The sequence below is a fragment of the Onychomys torridus genome, chromosome 18 (genome assembly GCF_903995425.1).
Source record: "Onychomys torridus chromosome 18, mOncTor1.1, whole genome shotgun sequence".
In the NCBI taxonomy this organism is placed as follows: Eukaryota; Metazoa; Chordata; class Mammalia; order Rodentia; family Cricetidae; genus Onychomys; species Onychomys torridus.
In genome coordinates, this window is record NC_050460.1 from 4,634,559 (window position 1) to 4,655,096 (window position 20,538).

The 20,538-nt window shown below is 44.3% G+C and overlaps 1 protein-coding gene across 1 annotated transcript in view; it reads right to left on the reverse strand.

The window, feature by feature from the left end:
* The window catches only part of Kif6 (kinesin family member 6), a 304,808-nt gene extending 285,381 nt beyond the window's left edge, over positions 1 to 19,427 (reverse strand). Inside the window, exons 1-3 of the mRNA XM_036168128.1 lie at positions 19,328 to 19,427; positions 12,994 to 13,103; positions 6,767 to 6,841 (exon numbers count right to left, since the gene is read on the reverse strand). Of these exons, the coding sequence (XP_036024021.1) occupies positions 6,767 to 6,841; positions 12,994 to 13,103; positions 19,328 to 19,393 (251 nt within the window). The 5' untranslated portion in view covers positions 19,394 to 19,427. The remainder of the gene's footprint in view (positions 1 to 6,766; positions 6,842 to 12,993; positions 13,104 to 19,327) is intronic.
* Between the last annotated feature and the right edge of the window lie 1,111 nt (positions 19,428 to 20,538).

A 20,538-nucleotide genomic window follows, 5' to 3' on the forward strand; every position in this document is an offset into this window, starting at 1 on the left:
AGCTCTCAGAGTCAGTTACATGACCTTGCATGAGGTCTCCACCCAAACTTAAGAAGTTCTGGGCTGAATGTTGAGGACAAGGGTAAGGACGCAAGTTAACTTCAAAGCAACAAGCATAAACGCTGTTTTCCTGGGACAGGGATGGATGACAGGGAGATGAAGACTCAATCGGGCTGGGAAATCAAGAGGAGGACAGATGGAAGAACTGCAGGCAAAGGGAGACGCAGCCTTGGAGCAAAGACACTATCTGCACAGTTTGGCCCACCAGTGCAGATTTCAATGTTAACAACGAAATGCATATAGACGTGGTTGGGGATTTAGCTGAGTGGTAGAGCACTTGCCTAGCAAGCACAAGGCCCTGGGTTCGATCCTCAGCTCCAAAAAGAAAAAAAATGCATATAGACAAGATCACAGGGCATGAGTGGAAAGTAGAGATACCAGGAAAATGCAGGGATGCCATTTAAATTTGCACCTCAGGTACGAACTGAATGCTTTCAGTATTTACATGCAATTCACATGTAATTGGACCTCCAATGCTACTGCTTATTAACTCTTACAATACCAGTTGGAATTGAAACAGGACAGGAAGCTTTGAAAGAGGTAAACAGCACCAAAGGCAGAAGCTGCCTCAGTAAATGTAGGTAAGAGCCATTTAGACAGAAGAGGAAGTCTGAGAGGGGGAAGGACAGGCACATGATGGACAGAGGAGGAAGGCCGAGAGGGGGAGGGACAGGCACATGATGGACAGAAGAGGAAGGATGAGAGGGGGAGGGACAGGCACATGATGGACAGAAGAGGAAGGCAAGCAGGAGGTGGGGAGTGGGGGAGGAGGATGACAGATGCCTTCCAAATGAAGCCAGTGACAGAGACTGTCAGTGTGGGATACAACTGAGAGGTCTCAGATCAAGTGGATATGGGGAACTTCCAGCCACTGGCAGATAACACTCACTGTGGGGAGTTTAAAGGTCCGTAGTTACTTCCAACCTTAGTGTAACGGCTAAAGGACAAAGTCATATTCGCTGGGGAGATGAGCCTCTGACCCTCTCTGTTCCCTGCCTGTCCATCTGAAGCCCAGGTGTAACTGCCCAGATGTCACTCCTGCAGTCATACACCTATTGTTACTATTATTGCCATTATCAATCGTTGGGCTTTTTGAAACAGGACCTCCATAGACCAGGATGACCTAGAATTATGCAACCCGGTTGGGGTTGAACTTGAGGCAATCCTCCTGCCTCAGTCACGTGCACACTGAAATTCCAATCTTGAGTTACTAATCAAATTTTTGACATCAATTTTTTTAACTTCGGCTAAGCAATTTATGCAACTCATTATTCTGGTGACTTCCTTGGAAATCCAGATTTGGTTGTTCTGATATTAACATCCCCTTTTCCAGACACAGGGAAGATGCAACAGCTTTCAGAACAATCCCCTCTGTTAAAGAATCATGGCTGGAGGGCTGGGGATAGCTCCGTCAGCAAAGCATCCACCACACAAGCATGGTGACCTAAATTTAGTTCCACCGCATCCACGTACACATCCGGGTGTAGCAATCCTAGTGCTGGGTAGAGTTGAGGCAGGGGGATACCTGGGTCTAGCTAGCAGGTTAGTTTCGGGTTCAGTGAGAGACTCCATCTCAAAAAGTGACATGGAGAGCAAGAAGACAACACCAGTTATCACTCTCTAATCCCACACTCATGTGCCCTCACATACAAGTGCACATACATACAAATGCATTACAGCATACCCACCACATACAAACACATAATACATGCACATATACATTTCACACACACATACACAAATACATACATACACGTATACACACAAACATACATATACAAATGCAAGTCTGTATATTTAAAATACATAACAGGTGTGTGTGTGTGTGTGTGTGTGTGTGTGTGTGTGTGTGTGTGTTGCTGGGAATTGAATTGAGGGCCTCATATATGATAGCCAAGTGTTCTCCCATCGAACTATATCCCCAGCCCACAGTTCAGTTTTTTTTGTTTTGTTTTTTTTTTTTTTTGTATATAGAAGATTTTTTCCTAGCTACAATAATGCTCTGATTTTTGTCTTAAGGGAAAGAAAACTTAGGTGATGATAAAGTAATACCAAATTATATCAGAGAAAAAAGAAATCCTGATTTCTGAATTCTACTGCTTGGGAGTGAACACAAGTTAGTGTCTCTGAGTGAGAATCTCTAAAGAGCCATGGATAAAGGATAAATACAACCAGCTAGGGGTCCAAAGTTGGAAAAGCGACATCACTCCAGCAAAACCCCACCATACTTGTTAACACTAAGATGGAGGCAAAATGGGGCCTCAGAAGAGATAAATGTCCTTTTTAAATAAATATTTATTTTTAACTATGTGTATTCATGTGTTTCTGTGTATGTGCCTGTGAGTGCAATGCCCAAAGAGGCCAGAAGAGGGCACAGGATTCTCCCAGCAGGAATCAGAAGCAGCTGTGAGATGCCAGGTGGATGCTGAGAAGTGAATTTTGGTCCTCTATGAGAACAGCAAATGCTCTTAACCACTGAGCCATCTCTGCAGCCTAGAAATAAATATTCTTAACAAGCAAGTATGAATCAAGTCACTGGGAAGTCTGCTTAAGCTGTTTTCAATTTTACAACCAAGTTTTCAGCGTTCTGAAAGTCCTTCATGGCTCAAAACATGCAACAATAACAAAACATCCTGAGGAGCACACGGCAAGTGCATGGCTCCTTAGTGGGGATTTTCTCTTAATTAAGATAAATAAGACACAAATGTGTTGGCTGTGAACATGTTAAAGAATCAAGAATACGCTTTGCCTTTTGTTGCTGTTGTGTGTACAGTTTGGGCTGGACTAGAAACTGTGTGTTTACCTAACAGTTCAGACATCACTGATTGCACAGATACCTGCTGGATACCCACTGAAGAGACTTAACAGGTGTCTGCAGATCCCCAGGGAGAAGACAGAAGAGGCGACAGACAGGGAACACAGACACAGTGCACAAGGAAAAACACTTCAGGTGACAAGTACAGCAGCTAAAATGGACATCAGGGTGGGCAGGGGCATCAGGGATGCCATGGCCTTGAGGGAGGGCATACAGATTTTACAAGGGTGGCCAGGGTGTGCCGCCTTAGGAAGGCGACATATGAACAGAGACTTGTTAGGTTTTTGTTTTTTGTAAGATTTTACTGTTTTCTTTTTAATTATCTACATATGTGCATGTCTCTCAATCTGAAAGATCACATTGGCCTTCAAGTAGTGAACTCCTGCTTCAGTCTCCCAAGAGCTAAGATTATAGTCTGGACCTGACACTATCATGAGCACTTTGTTAATAGTTACTGCATGGTGCCAGGTACACCATTAATCCTGCGCTCAGGAGGCAGAGGCTGGCAGATGTTTGAGTTTGAGATCGGCCTGGTCTACAGAGAAGAGTGCCAGGACAGCCAGGGCTATGTACTGAGACTCTGTCTTAAAATGAATTATTAATTAATCAACTAATTAATTAATTTCACTGAATGAATGATGACTGAAGTTTAATTTATATGGTCTAATTCTTTTCTTCTGATAGTATTTATACGTTTTTAGGGGCAAATAAAAGAACTAACATTTGAGTGCACAGAACTGTGACTGAGTGTGAATGAGCTATGGGGCCATCAAAGACTGTGTACACTTGGATCACTGGAAGGAAAATCCAGGAAATGAGAAGCTACAGGAAATTTGCTTTCCCACTCCCATACAGACTGCCCCAGATAGACACATATCTTAGTCTGCCAGGGGCACAGAGTTGAGTAACGTGGTTGAATGATGCTGAGAGGGAGGTGGGATGAGGCTGGACAAAATGACCTTTCCGTAACATGATGGCATCCATGAGTTTAGCAAGGGTGACAGATGCTAAGTAAAATTAAAGCCCCACGAAGGTCAACTCAGGGGGAAGGTGGGTCTGTTCCCGTCTTACAGCCACAGCTTCCTAACCGTGCAGTTTAGCAAAAGCCCATCAAATGCCCAGCATCCTGGTTTCTCACCTGAAGTTAGAGTATCTGAGACTCCACGAGATGCCGTCATGAGTTGAGTGAGATTCTCCACAGGACAGTGCTCTGAAGTTGTCAAAGCACTCTGCTGCACACATAAATGTATTCTCACTGTTATCTGAAACCCTAAGTAAATCTGGTTGCTATTCAGTGAGGGATATACCATAAATTCTGACCTATAACTCAAGGGTGGGGATAAAAGGGAAGCCCAAAATTCAGAAGACAGAAATTCTTTCGAGCGAGCTCATGCTCCAGCTGAAGACATTTGGATCTGCAAGTGACAAGGAGCTGGACAGACTGCCCTGTGTCCCCAGCCACACCCAGCTACTTAATGTGGATCTCAAGTACGGCTGTGCTACGGACAGTCAGTTACAAAGCCAGCGCTAGAGTAAGTCTTACCAGTTGTTCATCACTACCAACCTGTGCAGGAAGGATTTCCCAGAAGCCTTTGCTTCTGTTGGCCTTCACTATCTATCATTCTTTGGGAGGACAGTAAGACAAACTGTAGTGGCTAGAACTAGCTTGGAATCATCTGTGAATGCATCGTCATCTTCAGATAAAGATTTAAGATAACTCTGAGGAAAGGCAGAGAGTCCATGTGGGGAATGGAGAATAAAGGAGAAGACCGACCCTCTCTCAGGAGACAGAAACACGCTTCCCTCCATGAACAAGTGATGGAAGCTCCAAAATAAAACAAAGACTAGAGGCTGGAGAGATGGTTCACGGGCCAGGAGCATGTCCTGCTTTTGCAGAGGACCTTGGTTTGGTTCCCAGTACCCACACTGTAGCTCACAGCCACCCATACCTCAGTTCCAGGGAGCCCAATGTCCACTTCTGTCCTCTATGGGTACCTACACACATGTGTATATTCATACACAAACACATAAATACAACTTTTTAAAATTAATTGCCAGACTAAAACTCTGAAAAAATAACCTAACCCAACAATTACTAAAGGAGTGGATTCGAGCCATGTTTGATGTCTGACTAGGGACAACCTGAATTTAATCCAAAGAAATGTTTCATGGTTGTGGTTAAGAAGAAATACTGACAGCTTATTTGGTTGTATTTTCTCAGTGAAGGAAGACTAATGAAATGGTAAGTGTTTGCTTTAGGCAAGATCCATAATGTGGAAATGTGAGGGACAGGAGCAACAGTGGGATCCCACTGCCCACGGAAAGGGACATGAACTAGTAGACTAGAAACTTGTTTCATTTAGCAGAGATATTTTTCCTCTTAGCTCTAAGGACGGATGGCCATGCAACCCTTCCAATGGCTTCAGGATTAGAGAGTAACCTCGTTGGCAGTGGCTCCCAGTGAGATTCCCCACAAAGGACAAGCTGTTCACCAAAGGCCATGGCTGTCTAGAGCAGTGGATCTCAACCTTCCTAATGCTGTGACCCTTTAACACGGTTCCTCATGCTGTGCTGAGCCCCAACCATAAAACGATTCCATTCCTAACTGAAACTTTGCTACCATTATGAATTGTAATGTAAATAGTTTTGGAGATAGAGGTTTGCCAAAGGGGTTGCTACCCATAGGTTGAGAATCACTGATCAAGACCCAAGGAGACTTTGTCAAGACACATCAATATGTCTGCATCTGATTATCCAGCACCACCATGCAATTTTCATTCTTTACTGTCAGCAGTCTGGAACTGTCTGGGTATACATGTGACATATGGCTCTAGAGAGCGAGGACCAAGCTTTGGCCGGTCCCTGAAGTAGAGCAGATCCAACCATCATTAGGCCTCCTGAGTGTCATTTTTAACCTTATTCTTCATCGATCTAGTCATTTGTTTGAAATACTGAGGGGCTGAGGAAATGACTCCGTGGGTAAAGTGCTTGCTTGTCACATAAGAATGAGGACCTGGGTTCAGATTCCCAGCACTGATGTAAAAAGCCAGGCATGGCAGTGTATGCTTTCAGCCCCATCACTGTGAAGGAAGCAGGCAGTTCCTAGGTGCTCACTGGCCAGTCTTTCTTGATGAAATGGTGAACTTCAGGTTCAGTCCGACACTCTGTCTTAAAAAAATATGGCAGAGAAGCCATTGAGATAGACATTTCCATGTTGACGTCCAGTGACCTCTCGTTCCCACACTCTCAAGCAAAGATAAGTGCATCCACACAAACACACACACATGAACACACACATATATACCACACAGGGACACATGAAAAATGATTAACAGTAATAATAAAAGAAATATTAAACCAAGAAAAGTACACCTAAATAACTGTTAGAAGACAATCTTAATTTCCAATACCAGTAGCCCCACCACCTTGAGCAGTGTCAGCCTATACAATCCTTGGATTATGGAACCTCTTAAAGGATTTCTTTATGTGTTTGTGTGCATGCATCTGCATGTTAGTATGTATACAGGTGTGTAGGTGCCCTTAGAGGCCAGAAGAGAGTGTTAGATCCCCAGGGCTGGAGTTACAGGAGGTTATGAGCAGCCATGTGTGTGCTGGGGACTGAACCCTGTTCTCTGCAAACACAGAAAGTTCTCCTAACCACTGAGTCATTACTCCAGCCCGCACTGGACTGTCTTCATCTCTGGTTTGCTTTGCTCACAATATGACTCCAAACAAACAGCTATTGATATGAAAAATTAATGTTATCACTGTTTCACCCCCTGAGGCCAGAGTGCATGATTGATATGTGGAAGCAAATTACGGCCATTACCAGAGGACTGAAGACAAGATGAAAAGCCATGAGCCCGCTGGCCAGAGTCTGGGAAATCCTACCTCTCTGCCACTGGTTTGGCAATGATTTCAAAAATGATCTCTTGCTTTGCATCTTGGTCAAAAATCCTTTGAAATCTGCAATGTAAAAATGGTAATTATCTCAAAGCCAAGCCTTCTAATGCTACTGGATTAATGAGTCTTGTTTTCATAAACACGTTTGTAAATGACCCCACACTGACATCACCGGGCTTAGCTAACCTAACACAATGTTTTCCCTGTCATTCCTTCACACTGTGTCATTGTGCTCTTGCTTGCAAATGGTGAGTAAACAATATGGCTTTGACAAGATCTATACAATTGTCCCCCTCTGAAAGAATCACACCAGCTTTGAACCACATAATAACTGTGTTTTTAGCTCTCCAGAGGGACAGTGTAGCAGGCTTTTTTGGACTGCCAGCCCCTTAACCATGACATGGAGGCTTCTTGTTAGTTATAAATGCTCAGTCTTAGTTTATGCTTGTTTCTAGCTAGCTCTTATAACTTAATTTAACCTGTTTCTCTTCATCTACAGTTTGCCTTGTTCGCTTTTTTTTTTTTTTTTTTAACCTTTCCATCCATGTGTCTTACTTTCCTGCTTTTTCTGTGTCTGTCTGTCTGGCCCCTGGCATCCCTACCTGCCAGCTCCGCCTATCCCTTTACTGCCTAGCTATTGGATTTTCAGCTTTGTATCAGACCAATCAGGGGCCTTAAGCAGGCAAGGTGAAACAGCAGCACATCTTTACATAGTTAAACAAATGCAACATAAACAGACATAACACATCTTTGCCTAGTTGAACAAACATTCCACAACAGGACAGTATCTGTGGCTGGTATCAGAATCAAACCTCCAGAACTGCATGGGTTGGAAACCCAAGAATGGGGTATAAAGGCCCTTGGGCTTCTGATGTCTGCCCTGTGAGGAAAGACTGTAAGTGTGAACTGCATGATCCCTGAATGTACAGCATTTAAACTGCAGTTTACTGCTCATGCATTAGGTGGCCCCTTCTCTGACAGTGATGCCAGCTTTGGGGGACTGTTGTCTCATTTTTCTTCCCCATGATTCAAAAGTCAGAAAAGACTGATCTGTCCTGCAAAGCTAGGTCTTCATCAGAACGGCAGGGACAGAGTTCTGGGAGCCACCAGCACAGCAAGACACTCAGGTGAGACAGTATTCTGCAGTGGGGTGAGGTGCTAACAGCAACCACTGAAACATCACAAAAGAGGATCTGCCACAGAGCACTGACTGGCCTGTTCTTAAGTTTTCCATGCATTTAAATCTCTCTCTCTCTCTCTCTCTCTCTCTCTCTCTCTCTCTCTCTCTCTCTCTCTCTCTCTCTCGTGTGTGTGTGTGTGTGTGTGTGTGTGTGTGTGTGTGTGTGTGTGTACATACTTGGACGTGCATGTGGAGGTCAAAAGACAACCTTGGTGTCTTTCCTCGGGTTTCATCTACCTTTTGTCTTAAAAAGAGGAACTCACCAAGCAGGCTTGGCTGACTGGCCACCAAGCCCAAGGGACTCTGTCTCCCTGGTCTGGGATTATAAGCATGCCATTCCGTCTGGCTTTTTTTTTTTTTGAGACAGGGTTTCTTTGTGTAGCTTTCTGCTTTTCCTGGATCTCGCTCTGTAGACCAGGCTGACCTTGAACTCACAGAGATCCCCTTGCCTCTGCCTCCCGAGTGCTGGGATTAAAGGCGTGCACCACCACCGCCTGGCACGTCTGGCTTTTAAAATGTATGTTCTGGGGATCAAACTCAGGTTCTTGTGCTTGCAAAGTCAGCACTTTGCCAATTGAGATCTCTTCCCAGTCACTTAACATTTTTTAAAATAAAAGTGGAGAGGATACAGTCTTTAAAGTAAAAACTCTCAAGTGAAATTTCTGAGGGCATCTTAAGCAACTTTTGTGGTGCCTTCGGACCTTTGGCTAACATGCCTGCCTACACAAGTCCGCTGGCCACATTCACCTGAAGTGGCGAGACTGCAGGGACATATAAGACCGTTTTTATTACTAACAAGTTCAGATGAATGCCCAGAGTTAGATTAGAAATACAAAATTGTGAATAGCTTTATACTATACTGTTTATGGAACAATGACAAAAGTGTCTGTGTGTGTTCAGTACAGACAGTTTTAATTCTATTTAGTACCTAGGTTGGTTAGATCCATGAATGCAGAACTGGATACAAGGGACATTTCTCAGCACTCTACTTCCCACCAAGGAGGCGCTGCTACAGTTGTTCTACCTTACCCCATTACATTATTACTGCATATGTCAGCAAGGGCCATCCCACTGCAGGGTCATCAAGGGCCATCCCACTGCAAGGTCAGCAAGGACCATCTTACTACAGGGTCATCAGGGACCATCCCACTGCAAAGTCAGCAAGTGCCATCCTATTGCAAGGTCAGCAAGTGCCATCCTACTGCAAGGTCGGCAAGGGCCATCCCACTGCAAGGTCAGCAAGTGCCATCCCACTGCAAGGTCAGCAAGTGCCATCCCACTGCAAGGTCGGCAAGGGCCATCCCACTGCAAGGTCAGCAAGGGCCATCCCACTGCAAGGTCAGCAAGGACCATCCCACTGCAAGGTCAGCAAGGACCATCCTACTGCAAGGTCAGCAAGGGCCATCCCACTGCAAGGTCAGCAGGGACCATCCCACTGCAAGGTCAGCAAGGACCATCCCACTGCAAGGTCAGCAAGTGCCATCCCACTGCAAGGTCAGCAAGGACCATCCTACTGCAGGGTCATCAAGGACCATCCTACTGCAGGGTCATCAAGGACCATCCTACTGCAGGGTCATCAAGGACCATCCTACTGCAGGGTCATCAAGGACCATCCCACTGCAAGGTCAGCAAGGACCATCCCAATGAAAGGTCAGCAAGGACCATCCTGCCTGAGTACAACAGATTCATACTATAGAGCATGTTAATCAGTACTCAGAAAATGTTATCACAAAAGAAAGAAATGAAAAAATTTAGAGGCTAGGGTAAAAACTTTATAAAAAGCAGTTCTATTTATGGGTAATCAAATTCAATATATTAAGGTTAGATTAACTGTCTCCTGTCATTCACAGTTTAAATGGATTTATGTCACTCCACTTACATACAACACTTCTAAGATAACCTAGGCACAGGTTAGGTCCTACCTCCATGGCCTATGGAACACTTCTAACTAGCGATAAATATTCAGTCTTTACATCAACAAAGTATAGCCATTAGTACAACTCAATCGGAGTCCACCCTGGCTTCTGAGGTTACAAACAGATTTTTATACTCTCTCACTTTTGTTCAGGACCTATAGATTTTGACCTATTATCATTAATTTGGGAGTAATCCTAGGATTTGTGCTTATTTTGATTATTCTTGTCCTTCCAGTCATCTTTTTAAAACAACAAAAAAAGGGGAGATGGCACAGCCATATCTGAAAGAATGGCAGAAGTCACAAAGTCAGCACAACTGCTTGACAAAGATCCAGCAAAGCTGAGCTGCATAATGGCTGCCATGCCACCTTTGGTTTCTATCTCTACCTGTTACATACTTAGGGCACCTTTAATATTTGTACAACTTGAGGATATTGGGTTGATGGAAAATTCCTTATGAATCATTTATGCCTTCTCCCAGGAATGCTGCTTCTAAGCTTACCCAGGAAAGTCCTGAACATACTACCCCCCCACTTTGAGGGAGATACTCTTATCTACTTGAAGGTCTTCCCTATGCCTTGGAGGTTGTGACACATAAAGAAGAAGCCAGAGGTCTCTTCATAAGGCTATGAGACATTCTTGAAACATCTGTCCCTCTACTTACACAGGAACAAGATATTCAAAACAAAGTAAATTTTTAAAGGTCAACAAGATTCAGTGGGCTAGATAGAGGAATTGTCCACAGTTCAGATTACAAGCCTCTTCCCACTGTACACTCAGACAATTACACAGCATACAACTCTGCCCTACATAGAGACATACTGATGAGCAAAGTATGAAGTGGAAAGATGATAAAAGTATGAGGTGTCAGGACCTGCCTCTCTTAGGAGTTAGCTCATGTAGAGCCACTACAAGGTCATATTACCAGGGAACAACAGAATGCCAGGCAGGATTAGACATATAGACAAATTCTATAAGGATATAAATGTGAACATTGATTGTATTATACCAGAATTTAAATAATAACTGCAGCAGTTTTAGCCTGAGGATTTTTCCTGGGCACTCTGACCACTAAGAATTAATAATACACTGAGACATGGCAAAATGCCCAGGGTGGTTGAAGATTTTGTTTTGGTCTAGTGTTCTTGAAGCAACCAAAGTAACCAGCCTAAGCACAGGCTGTCATATGCCTCTAGATTCTAAAAAATTGGCTCATGGGGTTAATGAGTAAGAATGATAACTCTGTTTATTAATGATGCCAAAACTTGAGGGGAAATAATTGGAAATGATTCTGTTCTGTCATAGTTTATTAATGATGACTAAAAGATGAGCAAAAGGAAGTGAAACACATGTCCAAAAACAAAATTATATGATCTATGTTTTTGGAACATCATGAATGTATCCCTGATAACTAAATTCTGTATAAAGAAACATTCTGGCTGCAAGATTCTCTTGACCTCCATGGCCTGGCTCACTTCCTTCTCCCGCTGACTCCTTATACCTTCTGCAGGACCCATCCACCGCCAGGGATGGCTCCTGGCAGTCAGCAAGGACCATCCCACTGCAAGGTCAGCAGGAACCATCCCACTGCAAGGACAGCAAGTGCCATCTCACTGCAAGGACCATCCCACTGCAAGGTCAACAAGTGCCATCTCACTGCAAGGTCAGCAAGGACCATCCTACTGCAAGGTCAGCTAATGCCATGCTACTGCAACAGGCATGTGATGAGTCCATCCTCCTCAGCATCACCCTTTTCCTGCCTGTGGCAGTTGAGGTGACAGCTTCAGTCACTCATAAGTTCCTATATAAGTTGGCTTCTCCATGCCCTTTGACCTGTCTTCCTCCCTTCTGTCCCTTGCTTGCTCTGTAAGCCTCATGGTCCTCTTTCTTTCCTCAAACAGCCAAGCACTCTTCCATTTAAGGGCCTTGTTCTTCCTGTCCCCATGGACCTCTCATCTCTCAGGCTGGCAGTGAAGAATGCCCAGGAGTGGATGCTTGGGACATTCACCCAAACCATATGGTTAAGCACTGTCCAAGAGAAATTTAAAACCAACCATATATGTTATTTGAAGTATTCCGGCTTCAGTTTAAAAAAAAAAAAGAAAAAGGAAAAAAAAAGGAGCCTGGGAAATTAATCAGAATAATATATTTAACCTGATATATCCAAATTTTTGTCACTATGATATGAGATCAATATGAAAAGGTTCCTGATATATTATATATCCTCTTAATTTTTTTATATTTAATCTTCAGAATAAATGAATACATTATAGAGTACCTCATTTCAGGACAGACATGATTCCAATGGATGTTCCATAGGACATCGCAGGTATTGAATGTGTACATATGCACCTGAGACCTGTGTATTATTCATAAATAAAGCTGCCTAACTAATACACAGACTGGACATCTCACATTTAATAACATTATACATGTGTGGACTTCATGCAAGGACAAGAGCAGGAAAATGAACAAGAGCAGGAAAATCCTAATACTAAAGCTGGAATCTGAGACTACAATGTTGCATCTTTATTGTGTGTGTGTGTGTGTGTGCGTGTGTGCGTGTGCGTGTGTGTGTGTGTGTGTGTGTGTGTGTGTGTGTTCATGTGTGTGCATATTTGTGTGTGGTAGGGTGTACGTGTTCACAATATATTTGTGGAGGTCAGAGTACAGTGTCACATGTCCATACTCAGGGTTCATTCCAACTTCTGTTTGCAAAAGGAGCTCTCTCATTGGCCTGCAACTTTGCCAGGTGAGCTGGCTCCAGGGCTTGCAGGGCTCCACCTCTCTGCCTCCCATCTTGCCCTTACTTGAATCTTAGGTGCATTACTCTGTCCAGCTTTCACATGGGCTCCAGGGATCTGAACTCAGGTCCTCAAGCTTGGAAGGTGAGCACTTTATGGCAGAGCCATCTATCTCTCCAGCCCTGCAGTAATCTCAGACACGGAAACCTACCTTTTAGTCTTGGGCTCAGTAACGAACGTGAGTTCTGTGTACCAGGTGAGATGGACATATTATGCTTGCCACAGAAACAGGGCTGGTGATTTGGCAGCAGAAGCTGACACGGGACGAGCACTTGCTCAGGACGAAGCAGAAACAAAGAAGGGACACAAGCTTACCTAAACTTGTAGCTTTCTCGCTTATTGTTCACAAATCCATCCGCCAGATCTCGGGGTAAGAGAATTTCCAAGCTAGGTGCTAACTTTTCATCTTCTTCTATGGAATAAATCTGCAAATACAAGAACAGTAGGTGGATATAGATGGTAAAATTCCAGCATGACCTCTGACCTGAATACGATGAGCATGGTAATGGTACAAAAACTGTACTTTTATGACAAAATATCACAGCACAGTTTAATGTGTAAATTTTTATTTGAACTGTTAGTGGGCTTAAACAAATACATAGAACAAAACAAGAGTTAAAACCCAAATTGATGCTAGGATTAGTGAGTTTTTGTTACTAAGATAAAACACCATGACTAAAATCAACTTATGCAAGAGCTGATTTTGGCTTGTGGTTCCTGTGGGAGAGTCCATAATGGCAGAGGGAAGGCCTGACAGCAGGCAGCCAGAGCAGGGAGCTGAGAGATCACATCTTCAAACACAAATGGGAGGCAGAGAGTGAACTGGGAGCAGGTGAGGCTATAGACCCACAAAGCCTAACCCAGTGACATACTTCCTCCAGCGACACTCCAGCTTCTAAAGGCTCCAGAACTTCCTCAAACAGGGCCGCCAGCTGGGGACCAAGTATTTAAACATCTGAGCCTATGGGGGACATTCTCCTTCAAATCACCATGACATTCTATCAAGGATTTGATCATCTTTGGATGATCTAATATCCAAATTTGATTGTATAAATACATCCTTGTCGTTGAGAAGACCCTTGAAAATTTTATGCTAAGCACTGCTTCCCCATTCTGGAGAAGAAGTTCACACTCTTGCTACAGCCCATAAGCACTTCTGAGCATGTGTGAACCACATACAGAGTCCCAATAGTGATGTCTGAACCTTCTCAGAGAGTTAACAGGGGTTATATCCCCCCAAAATCCCAAGCTTCAGGAATTTGATAAGTTGTGTGGCTTGAAAAGATATGTGTGCATGCCTTTGATGTCTTGTGCTCTCCATCACAGCTAGGCCACTACTTACTAAGTGACCTGGGAGGAATCACTTCCACTTTCCAAGCCGATGTGGAAATAGAGGCCCTAAGACCCTGACAATGGTCCATTTTCTAATTCCTGTCTCTGTCACCTACTTACTCTTTTATTTCTTGGCCAGGAAAATCAACACTCAAGGCTATAAAGAAACCCTGCAATTTAAAGTCTACATGCTGAACCCAATTACCAGGTGTGTGACCAGCCACTGCTCTCAGAATCAAAGGTCTCTTATACATAAAGTGTGGGAAACAAAATCTCCAGGCTCCTTTGCAGAGTGCTTGGAGGTGGGGGACAGATGATGTAATGCAAATGGAAGTATTTTGTAATGCACCATAAAAAGAAGATTTAAAAAGACTGCTTGTCTTTCACCAGGAAATTAAATACTTTCTTGCAGGCAGGACTTCCTGTTTAAGTTAGACTCATTTAGATGCATGATTAGAGGGTAGGAGTCATATTCCTACCCAAGGAAACCCTAAGTTTACAGAAAGTATGAATAATTTCCAAAGCAGATTCTTTTTTTTTTTTTTTTAAATTTGAGACAGGGTCTCACTTTGTAACCCTGACTGGCTTGGATCTCTCTATGCTGACCCAGCTGGCAGAGATCCATCTATTGCATCTATTGCTGCCCCCAAATCCAAGTGCTGGGATTAAAGGCATGTGCCATCATGCCTGGCCTAACCAGATTCTAACTGAAACATCTTACTTTAAAAAACCATGAAAAGTCCAGGTTAAAACGCCATTTTGTAAAATAAAATTTCTGAAAACAGAAGAAGAAGCCGGGCATCTGAGGGTTCAAGGCTTCTGACTAGATTTTTTTCTCTCTCAAGAGACATTACAGCCAGCAATAAATGAATAAACAAACAAACAAGTCAACAAAATGATTCCGAATGATACTCTGTCATACTTCTAGACCAGAACCTAGTATAACTATCATCAGGCTTCATCCAGCAACTGATGTGAATGGATGCAGAGACCCACAGCCAAACACTGGGCAGAGCTCAGGGGATCATGGGGAGGTGGGAGAAGGATTGTAGGAGCCAGAGGGTGGAGGACATCACAAGAACATGGCCCACAGAACCAACTAACTTGGGCTCATAGGAACTCACAGAGACTGAATCAACAATCAGGGAGCCTGCATGGGTCTGATCTAGGTCCTCTGCATGTATGTTATGGTTGTGTAGCTTAGTGTTTTTGTGGAATTCCTAACAAGGTGAATGAGGACTGTCTCTGACCCTTTTCCTTGCTCTTGGGACACTTTTTCTCCTACTGAGTTGCCTTGTCCAGCCTTAATATGTCCAGCCTAGTCTTATTGTAATTTGTTATGCCATTTTGGGTTGGTATCTCTGAGAGGCCTGCCCTTTTCAGAAGGGAAACAGAAGAGTGGATCTGGGGGAGAGGAGTGGAGGGGAGAAGGGACTGGGAGTAGAGGAGGGAGGAAACTGTGGTCAGGATGTAATATATGAGAGAAGAACATAAAAAAACCTACCCTGCGGGCAGGGCATTGCTAGTGTAACAGATAGTGAGTAAGAGGAGTGTGTATGACACTAATACACAAAACTGAGAGGCGACATAGACTTTACAAAATCTGTATCTTGAGTGGAAGCTAGTGATCTCTCTCAGTGGTTAAGAGCCTTGCTATTCTTCCAGAGGACACAGCGTTGGTTTCCAGGAACCAGAGTCATGAGCTGTGGGGGATTTGCTGCTCCTTTCTGGCCTCTGAAGGTATCTGCACTCACTTTCACTTGCACATACCCACACAGACACTCACACATAATTAAAAATATATTTTTACAAACAATTGGTATCTCTCTATGCACAGTCATCAGAAAAGGAGGGACTGGGATAGCAAACCAATATCCACCACTGTGCTGAAGACATTCTTTAAGGCATTGGGGAGTCCCTGAGAGCTAGGAGGTGGGACAGTGCAGGTACTTCCCTAGCATCCAGATGGCCGTGAGTTCAAACCCTCGCACTGCCACCTCCAAAGAAAAGAAAAAGAAGTTCTTTGAATCAGACACTTTAGGCTAATAGTGTGGCTTTCACACTTCCTCTCTCTCTTTTGTGTGTGTGTGTGTGTGTGTGTGTGTGTGTGTGTGTGTGTGTGTTTGTGTTGATTTTGAGATAGGGTCTCAGTGTAAAGTCCTGACTATCCTGGAATTCACTATGTAGACCTGTAGACCTGATTGGACTTGAACTCACAGAGACACACCTGCTTCTGCCTCCCTATACTGGAATTAAAGGTCTGTGTCACCTTACCCAGATTTTTTTTAAATGACAACAAAAAGCCCAACAACAAAACCAGGGTCTCATACAGTAGTAGCCAACACTACTGGAGTTGACTGGAGCTCAAACTATGGGGCCCCAGTTGACCTCAAACCCACAACAGTTCTCCTGGTTCAGCACCCCCTAATCTAACCACTACTACTGAGTGCCAGGATTGACAGGTAAGTGCCATGAGGTCTGGCCTAATCTATAAATTGGTATAACTGTTTTTTGTTTTGTTTTGTTTTTATGGCTCAAGGAGTTAGATGGATGAAGCCTTGGAACTGATCTTGATTTTTACTATAAACAGCATTCACAGTCAGACAGACAACCACGAAGTTTAGTAAGAACCCTGCTATGGTGAAGCTTCTGAAGGACACTAACTAGGTATGTGTCAACTCCTGTTCTCTGCTGCTTGTGCTTAAAGCATAAGGAGCTTCTATGACAATCTGACATCATAAAAGCATGATGCGACATCTAAGCTTACTTCCTCGAGGACCACACAACCCATTCTGTGTTCATCAAGAATGGCAAAGAACAGTCAGGCTGCCCTCGAAATCAGGGATTTTCCTGACTCTTCACCTGTCGAGTGCTAGGATCACACATGTGCAATCAAATGTTGTTATTGTTGCCATGAATAGATTTGTATTTCTTGTTTAATGGAACTTTGGACTGCAATAGGGGCCTCAACCATACCAAAATGCTTTAGCACATACCAATACAGCTCTCTCTTTTTGAGACAGGGTCTGGATAAATTGTCCAGGCTGGCCTTGAATTTTTCAGTCTTGTCCTAGCCTCCAGAGTAGGTGGGGTTCCAGTCCTATGCCACCAGCATAGCTTTGTATTTGTCCTTCTTGCCCCAATTTCTTGAATTTGAGAAGGAAGAAATGATCTAACACAAGTTAAAGAACATTCTGGCTCTCCATTTGCTTTAGCAAAACAGTCAGCATTCATAGCAAACGCCTCTAATGGTGACCCACACCTGTAATTCCAGCATTTGAGGGGTAGAGGCAAGGGTACCGGGATCCTCTAGAGATCCCCAGTTCTCCCCTGCCCATGTCCTCGCCAGAGCAGAACTTGTCTTTGGCTGCCAAGCAACCCCGAGGTCAGAGTCGCATGTGCATCAAAGAGTCTCTGCAGGTAACTGCAAGGAGAGGTAGGAGCAGAGATGCCACAGTTCTCTCCCTACTGTTTTATGTTTTCAAACAAACATGATTAACGTCGGGGCTGGAGAGATGGCTCAGTGCTGAAGAGCACTGACTGCTCTTACAAGAGGACTAGGGTTCTATTCACAGCACCCACAGGGGGCTCACGACCACTTGTACCTCCAGTTTCAGGAGATCCGATGCACTTTTCTGGCTTCTGTGGGCACTGTATACATGTGGTACACATATGCACATGCAGGCAAAACACTTGCACATATAAAATAAAAACAAATAAAAAATTTTTAAATGACTAGTATATTTCTCTGGGGTCTTTTCTTACAGCTTCTCCTGAATGATCTTCATGGGATAAAGGCCACTGATGATGCTGGCAGAGACATTATAATCTCCTTGTTTTAAGAACATAAATTACCAGAGAACAAAGCTAAATTATAAGATGCCAGAATGTTGCACATTTGCAAACATACAACACTGAAAAAGAATAGAAGTAAAACATTACTAATTAGACACTTACTCTAGGCATTCATAAATATGAATCAAATTGCCTGAATACACACTTTGGAAGTCAGGGAAAAGGTCTTTTGGGGGTTTGTTTTGTTTGTCTGTAGAGGAACTGTAAGTTTCAAAATCCTTAATTAAATTTAAACTCAGAGCCTTGCATAAATAAATAAATAAATAAATAAATAAATAAATAAATAATAAGACCTGAGGCTGGGCGGTGGTGGTGCACACCTTTAATCCCAGCACTGGGGGAACAGAGCCAGGTGGATCTCTGTGAGTTCGAGGCCAGCCAGAGCAAGATCTAGAGCAGGCACCAAAACCACACAGAGAAACCCTGTCTTGAAAAAAACAACAACCAAACAACAACAACAAGAAGAAAGGACCCGAAAGGGGAGGGGACTCTTTGGGAAGCAGATTTGTGTGGAAAAGGTGGAAAGACGAGAGAGGAACCGGAGAGAGTGAAAAGGCAATTAAAATTCTTGGTACAAATGTAAAGTTAAAAAAATAAAGGCAGGAGTGGTGGCCCGTGCCTTTAATCCCATTACTTAGGAAGCAGAGGCAGGTGGATTTCCTGTGAGTTCAAGGCCAACCTGGTCTACAGACTGAGTTCCAGACCAGGCGGGACTACAAAGTGAGTCCCTGTCTCAAGACAAAGAATAAATTAAGTTAATTAAACCAAGTCAGTTCCTTTACTCGCCAGCTGGGCGCCCTGTTACTTAACCTACCACATGGCGTCGTCCACACATACAAAAGGAGGACAAGGAGCCCCAGCAGAGGACCAACAGTAAACTGGAAAAGGGGCCTGGCAAGTGGTGCTCTCTCCAAACAGTCATGACCTTGCTCACCCAGGAGCAGAGAGGGGATCTCTTCACAACCTTTGCAAACTTCTAGATTTATTTAGCACACACCTCGGTTAAGGTTAATGTTTTCTGGGGGCGGGGAGTGTGTCGGGACACAGGGAGCATCTTTTATGAACGCATGTAAAAAAAAAAATCCGTGGAAAGCACGTGTGCACACTTGTCTGTAATTGTACGATTCCACTTAGAGCATGCATTGTAATACTTGCACACTGGTTGCCCCAATGGGGACCCATCATCCCCAACTCCAAGCTGTGTGTGCAGGGTTGGGGGGGATGCGGGGGCACTGGCCTAGAAGAGTGCAAGGAGCGCCCTGTGTGGATGGGGCACGGCGCAGGTGAGTGTGCAAACAGGTACATGTGCACAAGCGTGCACAGCTGTGCCAGGTGCGGGGCTGAGGCTGTGGGCGAGCCCTGTCCACCCTCGGGGCTGCAGTCTCCCTGGCGGTCCCGCGCCCCGCCCCCCGCTCTGGGCCCCCACGCGCCCCACGCCCGACCCTGCGGCGGGTACCCGTACCCCTTGCTGCTGCTTCCGCACGGAGGGCTTTACCCTAGCGAAAATCTGGATCGTCTGCTTCACCATCTCCAACAGTCTCCGCACTGACCCTTGACCTCCCCAAAACTTCCTACTCCCACCTCCTGCAGACCCGCTGCCCTAGCAACAGTAACCAAGGATGCTACCCAAGCAGCACCGCGGCCAGCGGGATCCCGCCTCCTCTACCCTAATTGGTCATGGACTAAGAGGAAGGGCTAGGGGCGGGACCGAGCAGGGGGCGCTGCGCATGTGTGTAGGAGATGCTCCTGGGACTTGAGTTAAAGGGTTCGCAATCCCCAGTTTGGCCCCTTTCCTAACAACTCCTTCCTCATTCCTTAACTCCTTTAAGTCTCTCTGAAGTCAGTCTGCCGTTTATCACGAATTGAAGAAAAGGCCTTTTTTTGGTTGTGACTCCCAATCTGCTCTGAATTCACTTGGAAATCATTGTGTGACAAGGCAGGTTCTCAACAGAAAATCACTACCAAAGGGCAAGGGCGGTGCTGAGTTCCCTGGTAAAGAGACTGCTTCCCACGTGAAACGTCTGGAAATGAAAAAGCTCCTGGGAGACAGCGTCTGAAAACGTGTCCCACCTCCACTCACCAGGAAATGGCAAATTAAAACCAAACATCAGTGCGGCTCAGATCGATAGTGGCTGAGAACTGTGTGATATATATATATACAGGAGCCATTTCAGACAGGATCCCACTGTGCAGCCTGTAATGGCCTCCCCCTCTTTTTTCCTCAGAACCCCAAGTTCTGAGTGCACCTCCATTTCCACCTTCCATTTGTGTGTGTTTTGTTTTTGTCTTCCCAGAAAGCAGAAGGTACAGCTACTTTGAGAACCACTGGCTGCACTTTGAGAATATTTGTCTCAGAGGAATAAAAACTTGTGTTCACAAGAAAATCTGTGTGTTTGCTTAATTGGTAATAGACCCTAACTGATGAGCAGTTATGCCAACTTAGAATGCCGTCTTCAAAGGAATGCACCATTGATAATATGTCACAACCTGAATGAACGCCTTGCATTAAAAACAAAAAGTTAAATACTGTATAAGAGTCCCTTTATACAACATTCTTGAGATGACAAAATTCCAGAGATGGGGCCATTAGAGGTCATCAGGGAGGCAGAGAGGTTGGGACCAGTAGAGGTCTTCTGGGAGGCAGAGCTGGGGCCATTAGAGGTCATCCCAGAG